The sequence below is a fragment of the Halictus rubicundus genome, chromosome 12 (assembly GCF_050948215.1).
Source record: "Halictus rubicundus isolate RS-2024b chromosome 12, iyHalRubi1_principal, whole genome shotgun sequence".
Lineage (NCBI taxonomy): Eukaryota > Metazoa > Arthropoda > Insecta > Hymenoptera > Halictidae > Halictus > Halictus rubicundus.
The window spans coordinates 8354932-8367500 of record NC_135160.1 but is presented as its reverse complement, the minus strand read 5'-3'; the positions used below and the strand labels follow the sequence as shown (position 1 = coordinate 8367500).

General features: G+C 47.3%; 1 protein-coding gene across 4 annotated transcripts in view; it reads right to left on the bottom strand.

Annotated features, from left to right (window-relative positions):
• LOC143359774 (protein gustavus-like) overlaps window positions 1-12569 on the bottom strand; it is a 263051-nt gene that overhangs the window by 48820 nt on the left and 201662 nt on the right. For 2 of the 4 annotated variants that reach the window (XM_076797996.1, XM_076797997.1), the window contains exon 1: window positions 7717-8148. The exons of the other annotated variants lie outside the window; for them this stretch is intronic. In XM_076797996.1, the coding sequence (XP_076654111.1) occupies window positions 7717-7745 (29 nt within the window). In that variant the 5' untranslated portion in view covers window positions 7746-8148. Of the gene's footprint in view, window positions 1-7716; window positions 8149-12569 lie in introns of those variants that run through there. 4 annotated transcript variants of the gene reach the window in all.

The following is a 12569-nucleotide window of genomic DNA, read 5'->3' as shown; positions in this document are numbered from 1 at the left end:
TTAGGTGACACGTCGTTCATCGACGTTTTTAACGGCACTCTGTCCATTTACGTTGAATTTGATCAGCACAAGCTGAGTAATTACGCGATGACATTAAATTTTGGATTTTTCGACAGTCAAAATGCTTTTCACAGAGATCCCATAGAACCGTTGATTTCCCGTGCGTTCCGAGGAATGCCCCGGAGCTGCAGTGGCATTCTGAATACCCGGCGCGTCGAACAGAAGCAAGTTGCGCGAATCGAACGATAGGTCCCCGATGGATTATCGTCGCCGCAAAACCGAGCAATTATCTAAACGATTCGAACGGCGCGAGTATTTTGCAAGGATCGCCGGAAAGCGTCGAGTTGCGAGCGGCGAACAGGTGCTCGCAGGTGCGCTTTCACGTTAAGTACCGTGGAACGGAAAACAAGCCCTTGGGGAAGGGAATTGTAACACGTGTCGCATTCAGCCTGGCGCCTTTATGACGTTTCACGCGCGAAATTTCGAAAGGCGTGCGCGCTCGTTGCGCTCGAAAACGACTTTCCAATTGGATCGCGTAAAAAACTCATTTATCGCCGCAATGATCGATAACTGGACCGCGAACCCTAATGCGAAATGTTCTCCTTCGAATTGTAAGAGACGCAAGTAATAATTACGAACGAGTGAATAAACTTTTTCCTCTTCTCTTAACCGTAGCAACGTCAAAATTTCAATCAGTAAATAATGGCCATGGTGGTCGCCATTGTGCGGCTTCAAAATGATTGTCATAAAATGAGTGACGTATGGTTAAATTGTACCTGGGACTATCCCTTATACCTGGGTTTTCCTACCTGTTTATGACCATCAATAAAGACAGCACTTTTCGAAGGTATGCTCATCTACTGAATAAATTCAATGTTATTGTATATATTCACCTACTAAAAATTCTTAGTATTATTTTATGTCATAACCTAATCAAAATCTGACACCAACAATTGTCCTTCATAACACCGATCGCTTCTACGAACGAAATAAATGAAATCGTGCGAAGCCCTCGAAATTCGCGCGACATTCGATGCGCTAATTGGAAACAATAGAACGATGTTCGTAAGTTCTATTGAAGTTTGCATTGCTTCGCGTTTCGCTCGTCCATTTTGGTTGGAAATGCATAAAACCCACGGTCTATCGATAACCTGTCAATTCGAACGTTCGGAGGTTCTTGGAGGAAATGGATCTGTTAGCCGAGATCGCGTTATGCCAGTCACGCTTGTACCTCGAGGACCATTGTCCTGTCGACGGACTCGCCGAATATTACCGTTCCCGGTCGAGTATTATCATATTCAGGAAGTCCCTTCGCTGAATACAAAGTGAACGTTCGATATCGGGAGCTAGCCGCGAATTTTCGACCCTCGGCTCGCCACTTCCGAGTCACGAGGAACACGAAACTGAAATTTTCCCACCTTTCGAGAACCTTCTCCGTTCCTGGTTCCACAGGACCTTCGCAAAAGCAGTCACACACTTCTCGAATTCAATCGGTGATGATCGAATTAAATAGGACCACGAGACGCAAGATTACAATTTTCTGACGAAACGGAGATTCGTTTGCTCTGCTATTAATTTTAATATTTTCCCTATCCGGAAGCAGCTGGTTCGTTCAAAGTAAAAATTGCATTCATCGATTACGAGAAGCAGGGGTCCGATAAAAATGTATCTCTTCTCATAATAGTTTTAATAAGCTCCGCAGTCTAATAATTATTTCCTCGGGTGAAATTTTTGCCCGAAGGAACACACTTGGACCGAAGCACAAATTTTTACAATTTTTCCGAGGTTTCACATCTGCAAAATTCGCAGTCACGCACGCGTTGAATATGCCGCACTGTTTTTAAAGACCACTGCGCAGTGTCCCAACATTTTTCAACGCGTAAATGCCGCATTGGTTACAAAGTCTGTCACTCTCCCTTTCTCGCTGTCGCACAAAACAAGCAAAGTGGAACGCCATTGCACCGAGAAAATATTACATACGGGGCGGCAAAAGAAGTTAGTACACGATGTCAGTTGTTTGTGATTACGGGTTAAGAACGTCTGGATGATCTAATGACACTGTTCCCTGTTTTTATGGTGGTAGTTACAGCAGCAATGACTAGCTGGCGTCGAGCTGCCACGAGGATACGGGTCGAGAGTTTTACTAGAAACTGAGGAGGTAATAAATTCCACAGTGAATCGGTTGGACGGTTGCTTTCCGAAGTTTACACGGTTTTTGTAAAACTCATGGTGTTCCCTGGTCTATAGTAGTAAAGACATCGATGAATAGTTAGCGTACAACTGTTACAAGGATCAAGGAGGTAGCACAAAATTTCCGTTGACCCGAGTTGTTCCAGGTGGTCCATGCTGGCGGCAACTTTGTAAAATCGTTTAGAGGAGGGCCAGGCTCCGATGGATACGCCACTGACCGAACGCAGAGGTCGTTCCACCCAGCGAGCCCTCGTCACTCGTCAGTGCTCCGTTCTCTCTCCCTTGTACTTTACAGCCAACCAATCCTCTCAGCCAGGCAAACTTGCTCTTCTCGCGATTGAACCAGCAGCCACGGGAAATTTACACGGCGAAAGATGGAACACGATTCATTGATTTCTTTCACGGGCGCAGCGCCACCAAGAACCGCCGCAGAGGTTCTACCCTCGTCACGACAAAAGCTTCACGTATCCCGCAGCCCGGCCTAGGCGATTCACCCCTCCGGAATCTATTCCAGGTATCGACATCCTTCGACCAGCCGTAAATTTCCCTGAAAATCTATTCGGCATCGCTGGCAACCATAAACGACCAGTTCTTCTCCTATTTCGACATTAACCGAAAAGACCGAGCGGCATAAAGAACGATTCTTCCTTGGAAACCTACCCCCGAAACTGTCGTCCGTGGGACCAGCATCTCACTCACGGGACACCATTGCACTCGTAGAACACTGCTTCGATTGCGAGACACTATTTTATTTCGTGCAGGTACGTTCTTTTTATTCTATCGCACCGTACTTCCACAGTTTCAAGTTTTCGATCGGAATTCCGTGAGAATCGAGCGATTCAAATTTTGAAACAAAACCGAACTGACATTTGCGGGACCACCGTCTCACTCAGAGGACACCGTTGCACTCGTAGAACACCATTTCACTTGTACAACACTATTTTACGTCGTGGAGAACCAATCTTTCTAGTATTGATTGTCTATTGTCTCGATAACCCAATTGTCGTCACAAAGGTAATTCATCTTGCCATCACATTGATCCTCTATGTCAACTTGCGACAGTGACGGGCATACAAAGTTACGAAAACGGACGACGGTGGGCCCAATTGATGCACAAACTTTCTCTCCGACATCGAACACTACAATTACTTACAAAATCCGAAGCAATAACCTGGATCAGAATCGTAAGCGTTTTTAAATCTCAAAGACAACTCACAATCACTGTAACACTTAAAACCCCCATCAATGTGGGTTCTATGCATTCGTAATGAAATTGAGAATATCAATTCAGTATTTTCAACTTAAAATAAAAACAAAGTCGAATCAAAGTCAAAGCAAAATCATAAGACCACGGATGAAGGCCTGCAATCTATTTTCGGTTCTTACGTGGTTAAAAAATTGCAAACCTGGTCCTGAACTCAAGGCTAGCAACAGTTTCGAAAAGCTCGTAAGAAACTCGCCTAAACTTGTCTTCCCCGGTTTATCCTAGCCGTGCATCGCGCACATGCTCCCGACGCTTATCAGGCGCGATGTTGTCCGCGTTGTTGTGCCGTTAAACAACGCGCAGCTGTTCCCGCTCGTAGCTTAACGGCCTTCTTTATCCGCGAGAATGCCGAGAGAGAGAGAGAGAGAGAGAGAGAAGAAGAAGAAGAAGAAGAAGAAGAAGAAGCGCTTCGCGAGAATATCGTCCCGCGACGCGCCCGGGAGAACAATGTTCGAGGTGTTCGCGATCGGCGAGAAACGTGCCTCTTCGTTGTCCTTCGGCAGCCGCGACATTGTCGGCGAGTTGTAAGAGGGTTACGCAACAACGACGCCTGGGAATTAAAGGGAATAATGAATGAGAGAAAGGAGAGCCGGCCACGATCTATGCGAGCGATCGTACGCGTCGATCGCGCGTGGATCGGATTGCCATCGGCGAGTTACGCGCGCGGCGATTCAGAGGAAACTGCCTTCTCCTCGAGGGACAACGAATCGTCAACGCGTTCACTGTCTGCTGCGAACGATCGCGCGGAGTCTGGGTCACTTGATTCTTGTACCGATTTGGATAGAATTTTTCAAATTTTCCATTTTCCAATTTTTTCCATTCTTCTTTTGCGCGTTCTGCTCGTCTCAAGTTCGTTTGACCTATCTACCGACGACCATTTCAGAATTTGTGAAGATCCTTGGACCATGACTGAACACTTTTCAATAAATCTTTCAACAGCTATTTCAAGTCACCACTAGTGACGTAATCTAATCATTTCGTTTGGATTTGGCATTAATAGATAAATTTTTAAGCTTCTTTTTAGCACAGCACAATCATTGAAAATCATATTAGCAGGCTTTCGGTAGATAGCGATAAGCTACCTGATTTATCAACGTCAATCTCTATTGGCCTACAACTACGTTTTCTGTCACCCACACGGGATTTTGTATTGAATGAGTATCGAATCATTTTATCCTATACTGAACGGCACGTTTGTTAGTAACATCACAAATTTCTTATTTGTCTGATAGTATCTTCCCTCCCTCATAAAAATCAATCTTCTCGAACAGAACAGCATTTCTCTACTCCATCTTCGGTGTCACTGGCCACAAACTTCCCATCATGTTCAACAGTGATCAATAGATTTTATGCATTTATTTAAAAGCAGTTAAGAGCTTCAATGTATTGGTCCCAGATTTTTGCATAAAAAAAACCGCAATCTTGCAACCACAGTATCTCTCGATCAGAACTTGTCACCCAATCCTAACACCGGTCCATCTTTATCCTAACAATCAACAAAACAATTCCAAAATACTAATTCCACGTATCCCCCTCTCTCTTTCTTGTCCTCAAGACGAGTTGAAGGGGTCTGAAGTCCCAATTAGGAGCACGTGGACCTGAATTAGTCAAGACACCAATTAACTAGTGCGACTAGAAACGGCCCTGATCTAGGACCTAGATCCTAGGGAATCTAGTGGAACCGAGGCAAGCTCGGCCAACTCGTGAAATTCAAATGCAACTGTCATGGCTTAGAGAAGTGAAGAAGCTCTGTCTCTATTTCGTCCTGCGAGTTGAAGAAGCTCTAAAGTTCGAAATGGGGACACGCGGACAATTAATGGGGACATCGATTATCGACGACGAAAGCTAGCTCTACATCAACCCGGAATACCAAAATCGTCATTACTCAATTTTTAGCGATTCGATTAAATAGACAGCTGTTATATTAGGATCAACGAGGAGACTAACATGCCAACAAGAAGTACCACCAAGAATAAGATCAAGAAACTTGATTAATGAAGCATTTGTAAAATGGTCCGCCTGTCCGAGTGTTAACTAGGATGCAACGGAAGTGGCGGGGAAGAAGTGGGACTAGAAAAGGGTCCTAGACCCAGGACCCTGGGGAATCGAGTGGAACCGAAAGCTCGGCCAACAACCCGCTCGGCTCGAGAAATTCAAATGCAGGCGGCGCGTTTCGAGCGGGTAGGCGCGCTTCCGCGGAACGCGTTCACGGTGAGGTGATCCCGCGGCGGGTTCGAGCAGCGGGTTTTTCCCACGGGTTCCGGGGCCCGAGTTCTGCGTTCTGTCCCAGGAGCTCTTGAGACACGCTCCGTGTCTTGCTCGCACTCGCTTATCCTCGCGTATCAGCGCCCAAGAGCCGCGCATAGATGCCTTATTTATATACGGTCGCGACGAGACGGCTGGGCAAACAACACTGACCTCGAGACGCGCGAGCTACAGTGACGTCGAACGCAGAGACGGTTCGTTGAAAACGAACCTCGAAACCGTGGGACTCGATTCTCTATTCGATATCTGTTCGCGATACACCGGAGACGATACTGATTCTTCAGGGATCCGGAAAATCCCTGTGGGTATTATGTCCTATCTGGACCTATAAGGTCTGCGGAGTTTGCTACCCGCATCCTGGGGCTCGATACAAGTTAGGGGTCCGTTTAGAATATGCTCCGGTTAAATGCACTTTGAGAAAAGGGAATTTTTTAAATTTTAATTCGCATTGTGTTGGGTTGTAAAATAAAATGTGATTAGAATTCGGAGACATGTGAGCGTTGAATTGTTGAGGAATATGAGATTGTGTAAGTTTGTTGCACACTGTTTCGGAATAATCATTTTTATAGGGTGGTATTCTTCCTCAAAGGGTTAAGGTTGTCACTCATCTAATAGCACAATGTCCGAATGGTCATTATTCCAGTGATTCCGTTTCTAGTTCAATCGCATTCGAAACAGTGGAACAACATTTAACCACACCGGGAGCGAATCGATAGAGGTTTTCCATATTTTGGTAAATGAATTTTTACCGACTTCAAAGCCAGCATAATGTCAGAATTCTACTTCACCATTGCAATCGAGTGGCGTGAAAATTGAATAGTAAAACGAATAACAACCAAGTAGACAACGACCACTGTACCCATCCAACATTGATTTATCAACCGGACGACGAAACCCGATGTGAAAAGGACAGAGTGCAATGATTCACGGTGTGCGCCGAGCCTAATTTGCAATCTGACGCCCAGCTGATCCGATTGAGCTCCGAGATTAGGGTAAACGTAATTTTCAGAATGAATATAGATTGATTTGGTCAGTTTGATGGGCTAGCACTATAAGGCACTGAAGGGAACAAGTACGAACACCATGATCAACGTCCTCGAACGATACGGACCGTAGTTCTCCACTTAAAACTCCAATCCACTTCAGCCCACTAGTCCTGAAAGGGTTCTAGCGGCTCTAAAATCACTGACGATCGACAGCGACGATCCAAAGAAATCACCGATGGTCAACACTGTATTCCTCACGAGGTCCATAAACACTGCGAAATGCACAAAGTGCCACTGTAGCTGCACCACACTATTGAAGAAACGCGAGAAATCCGTGGATCACTGGGTATTTGGTGTAGATATTGCTACGAATTTTCCTAGGTACTTTGGAGTACGAAAATGTATGGTTATTTTGGAGTAAACGGGCTCCGTGAAGGGCACCGTGTACCGAAAGGGTCAGTAAAGTACCAGGGGACTTACATTCGGCATTCTCCACACCGACTGCCACCTGCACCGCACTTTTCAAATATCGCGAAAAACTATTAGACCATTGGATATTTAAAGTAGACTAGGAGTATTCCTAGGTATGTTGAAGAGCGAGAATGTGGGACTACTTTGGAGTGAACAGGCCCCGTAAAGGGCACCGTGTACCGGAAGGGTCGGTAAAGTACTGGCACCGCACTTTCCATGAAACGCGAGAAACATAAACTGGACATTTAAAGTAGACATTGCTAGGAGTACTCCCAGGTATTTTTCAGACCGAGAATGCGGGGCCATTTTGGAGTAAACGGGCCCCGCGAAGGGCAGCATTACGGGGTAATTCAGTAATGTGTAAAGGGACTTACATTCAGCAAGTCTTCACACAAAGTGCCACTGCACCACACTGTCGACGAATCGCGTGAAACTCAAACCACTGGATATTCGAAGTAGACATTGCTACCGGTATTCCTAAATATTTTGCGGATCGAGAATGTACCGGGTGGTTCAGTAATTAAGTGCCAGGGGACTTACGTTCGGCGAGCCTTCACCGCCCAATCCATATCTCGCGCGACGTATCCGTTGGACGGGTCACGATGCCTCTCGTGTTTGCTCGCGTGATGTTCCCCGTCGGTGCAGCAGCCTCGGCGCGGGTAACCAACAAACTATTGCACACTCCGCGCACGCACTACAGCACACGACGACTCCTTTGCTACTGTTGTTGTCGTTGCCGTTGTTCGCGGCCGTGTTTCACCACTGGTCCGAACCGCCGCGCGACGAACAGCTCGTAGCACGCGCACGAAACATATAGAACTTGTTCACCGGGACCTCTCTTGTCGCCTTTCTCTTTCTCTTTCTCTCTCCGTCTCCCTCACGCTCTCTTCTTTCTCGCTTTCTTCCTTGTTCCTTCTTGATATCCCTTTCTCTCGCTCTCGTGGGGTGCGCGAGACAGAGACACACGGTTATTCGTTGTTCCGGGGAAATAAAAAAATAAAAAACGAAACAGGGGTGGACGGGGGGAATAACCGACGAAACGGGGGGGTTTTGTTTTCTGCGGAGCGAGGTGAGGCGAGGCGAACGAAAAAAACCCACGCCGGAATCGACGCACAAGGGGGCGAACGAGCGCACGAACAAACGACACACACTCGGCGACGGTCCAACGAAGACTGAGCCCGAGCCCGCTTGCCGAGTCCGACGCGCATGGAGCGCCGCCCTGTGGTGGGGGGAGAAAAAGGCGGCGGGATCAGGACCGTACTACGCGACACCGGCGCCCCGAGAACAGACGCCAGACCGCACGCACTGGCGTAGGACTGCGGAACGGCGCTGCTACCCGCTCTCCCGTTGTTGCCAAGCAGCCGAAATTCTCTGTAATTTGGTATGTACGAGCTCTTTTCCCAACCATCTTAATTTGCACTATCTTCTTGTCGATTACACTGTCTATGGAAAAGAGAATTTATAGGTAACCGCTTTCAGCTTCTTTCCAAATTTTTTAATATTTTTGTTGACAAATAGCTATATCGAATAGCATAGATTTTTATGTTTGTAATATTTGATAGAATCTGGACGAAATTTTCACCGCGAGTCTGGCTCGATGTTGTAAGTGGTTAAGGCTGAATGTGACAGACAAAGTGACTGGCATGTGGTCCACAAGGTTGGATTTGTTTAGACCCCGCGCGATTTTTCTTGTCGAATTCGTGTAAAGCAGGTTAACCGCGATACTTGATGCCATTTTGAGGGTTTCACTTAAATTCCAAGTCTCTCGTTGCCAGCTTGAATTAATATCTAATTGCATTGGACCCAATAAGGGGACCAAGATTGGTTCAAAGAAGATGGTTCATAAAATATGTAAAAGAAACTTGATACATAAGACTCCTAATGGATCTAACCCAAGGTTTATTTACACTTTGCACTCGGAGCTATCGATTCTAAACTCATAATGTCCCCTTAGAGGGGACATCCGAGTGCAAAGGGTTAAAGCTTTGAACTCATTTACACATTTTTGGTTATTTACATATACACTGGTATAAAGAATAAAATTTACACGTTCTTGTAGCAATGTACTTAAAGTTTGCGAATGATTTCATATAGTTATTGAACAAAATGTGATTCTGTTTTCCTCATTCTGTGTTTGAATCTGGTATCGCGGCTAACGATACAGTAAGTATTGTTACACTGGGTCCAGATTAGTAGAAAGGGTGAAAGGGTATCCACGTATCTGCGAAAAAGCGCTACATGTATCGCGTGATTAATAGAGTATGGATATTTCGCGTTCACGATAAAACCGAGTAGGTGAGATACAGCACTGTAAAAACATCGTAAGAGTTCAAGCAACTTGAGACCAGCTAGTATCGGCCTCTAGACGCAAGCCGACAATGAATTTACAATTTTAGAGAGATCAGCATATGCGTCAACGTATGGAACAGAACAATCTGCTCGCATTGTGTCTCCGAATAAAATTCTACTAAAAAATATGACATACACTTCGACATACACTCTACATACACTCTACATACACTTTGCATGCCATACCTCCAAAGCGTTACAGAGGGTTAACTTTCGTTTCCATCAACGGGCCCCGAGACTTGGTCGAAGTCCCTGAATCGACGCAGAATGTTCTCATTCGGCACAAAATTTCCTCCGTCCTCCTGGATCCACGCTAGCAACGTAGTCTCAGCAAAGACGGAAGACATTCCAGATAACGAAGGAGACAACGAAGCTTGCCGCATCCCGACAAAGTACCACCATCTTCCTCCGTCAATTTCTGCTCCCATAATTTCGGCCAGTGTGCTCATATTTCCAAAAGCATCTCATCGAACGCTGACGCAGCCGCCCTTCCCCGGATCTCCACGCCAATGCTTAAGCCTACCCAGTGCTGAAACGTTTACCCGGGGGGAACGAGCGGATTGGAATGAGAGAGCAAGAGAGCCAGAGAGATTGTGTGTTCGTGCGAGAGAGAGAGAGAGAGAGAAACAGCACTAGTCGAAGGGATACGAGGGTTCTCCCTCGTGCAGTGGGGTTTCGCGGACCGCTCCCTGAACCCAGGCGGTCGGACGTCGAATTAACCCCGGAAAAATGTGTACGTGCTCGCCAGCTCGCTATCGACGAGCACGAGAGAGAGAGAGAGAGAGAGAGAGAGAGAGAGAGAGAGAGCGAGAGAGAGAGAGAGAGAGGGGGGAGGGGGGAGGGGCCGCTAAGTGCCACGCAATTCCGATTTTATTCGCCGGAATCGCGGGACGGTTCCTCGGCATCGCTCTCCTTTCCGATTTCCCTTCCACGAGGTAAACAGACGAGAGAGAACAGAGTTCGGAGAGGGTTGTGGGCGTCGAAAGGAGAAATTACGCAAGAACTCGAAGAGAATCCGTGGGATTCGGTGGCGCGGAGGCTGTGCAGAGAGGATAGCGGGCTGTTCAACCCGGAGAGAGTGCGGTGGGTTCTCTCTGGTAATGGTCGGCCGCAGAGCTTCCCCGAGAAATCGATAACAGAGCGGATTCATTAAAGGTACCCGCGTGCAGACGCTTTCACGCAGCATGAAGGATCAGTCCCTGCAGAGCCTCCTCTCTCTCTCTCTCTCTCTTTCTCCTCGGATCTGATATTAGAATGCGCATATACACGCAACGCACAACCGGGGTATGCCAGGCGCGCATCCCTTCTACGACCAGCTGTTCCGAGGATGGTCGAGCGTGGTCGTCGTCTGAACGGTTCACGCTGTTTCTCCTTGCCGCGGTCGCCTCGGCCTCTCCGTTCGGCAAGGCCATCGTCTATCTCGACCACCGAAATTCCCCGAAACCATTTTCTCCGGGCTCTGGGCCCGTGTTTCGACCAGTTTAACCCTTTCGCGCATGGACAACCGCCGAACGACCCCGCCAGCGGCTGTGGGAACAGAACGCCTCCGAGAGGTAACGCCTCTGGAAACGTACCTGCCCGAGAACGATTCTGGTACACATGCTCTCCGGACACAATGAGCTAGGTACAATGGGCTGTCTAGGGCTGCCTAGATGTCTGCCGAGAGCCTTTATCCTCGAATCGAACCGTGCATAGAAAAAGGAAGGACGAAGGACGAAGAACGATCACGTGTGGAGTGGCTAAACTCGAGATAGCTACTATCGGCCGGATAGAAAATGGTACGGTCCTGGCGAATCTTTGTGTAATCGATTTTTGGAAATAGAGTTCGAGAGCCTGATTCTTTGCGAACATTACTAGCTAAATTTTGGACGAATATTCAAGCGAATGACGAAGTTATGAGACGAAGTTATGATAGGAAGGTACCGGTATGAAGTTCGAACCTCTTTAGGTTCACTATAGAGCCAAGAATGAACAGTAATGTCTAGACTGAGGACTTTATCTATTTAAGTATTTAGAAAATTTACTTATTACAATTATTAGGAAAAGAAATGCCTATGCAGCTCCTGTAGCTTGAAGTTAATGCAATTTTCGATTAACATGAAAATTCGCTGTCTAGTACCATCGAACCATTGCGGAACGATTTGTGAACATCGATCGACCGATTTCTGACAACTATAGCTTCGGTGTATGGAGATGATGCTCGGTGTATGTTTCACGTCAAAGCTCTTTCCTCTCGATCGATTGAGTTATGTCAATTATGTTGAGTTGAAACCACCTGGCCTGAAACTGAAACCAATCTCTACAACTTCGACGAGCAGACGATGACTTTGAGCTGCAGTTTTCTGTAGAATCAAATACTTGTGCTTGGTAGTTTCAGCGACAATTTGCACCAGTGCAAATAGAGTTGCATATGGATCGCATTAGATCGGGCTATTTCCATCTGAAGCGCGTGGGGACACTAAAGACTCGAGACATCGGAGGTTCGGATAATCGAGATTCTACTGTGCCCGACAGTTAGAATTGAATCATGTCATTTTTAGAAGGCAAACGCCTGTTCAGCGTGCTTGAGTCGTATCGGGCGTCCATGAGCGGAACGGCGGCGTTTCACCGCGGCAGGCGCTCGATCATTGCGCGTTCACCTTCAGGAAGTGCGACGTAATAATACGTCATAAAGCCGCGGGGCCGCGCATTTCTCTCCCTTTCTCCGTCCGAGGCCGACGAAAGGGAGAAGAGAGCGTCGGTTTCTACGGAATAAAAATCCGGCACGCGGATTCCAAGCGGACCGGACGAGCCCGCCGCCGCGCCGTCGTCGCCGCCGCTCGTAGGCGGGACGAAGCAAGGGGCCGAGGAAGAGGTTCAAGGACAGGCCCCGGGCGAGAACGGCCCTTTTTCGGGGACCGAGGTACCAGGTAAAAGGAAGTCGGACACCCGAAGGACCGAACGGAATGACAAATGCCCCCGGTGGACGGTGAAGGGAAAGGTGAAAGGAGTCGGGAGGACCGGGGACAGGAGAGGGCCCCCCTTCGTTCCCTCTCCATACTCTC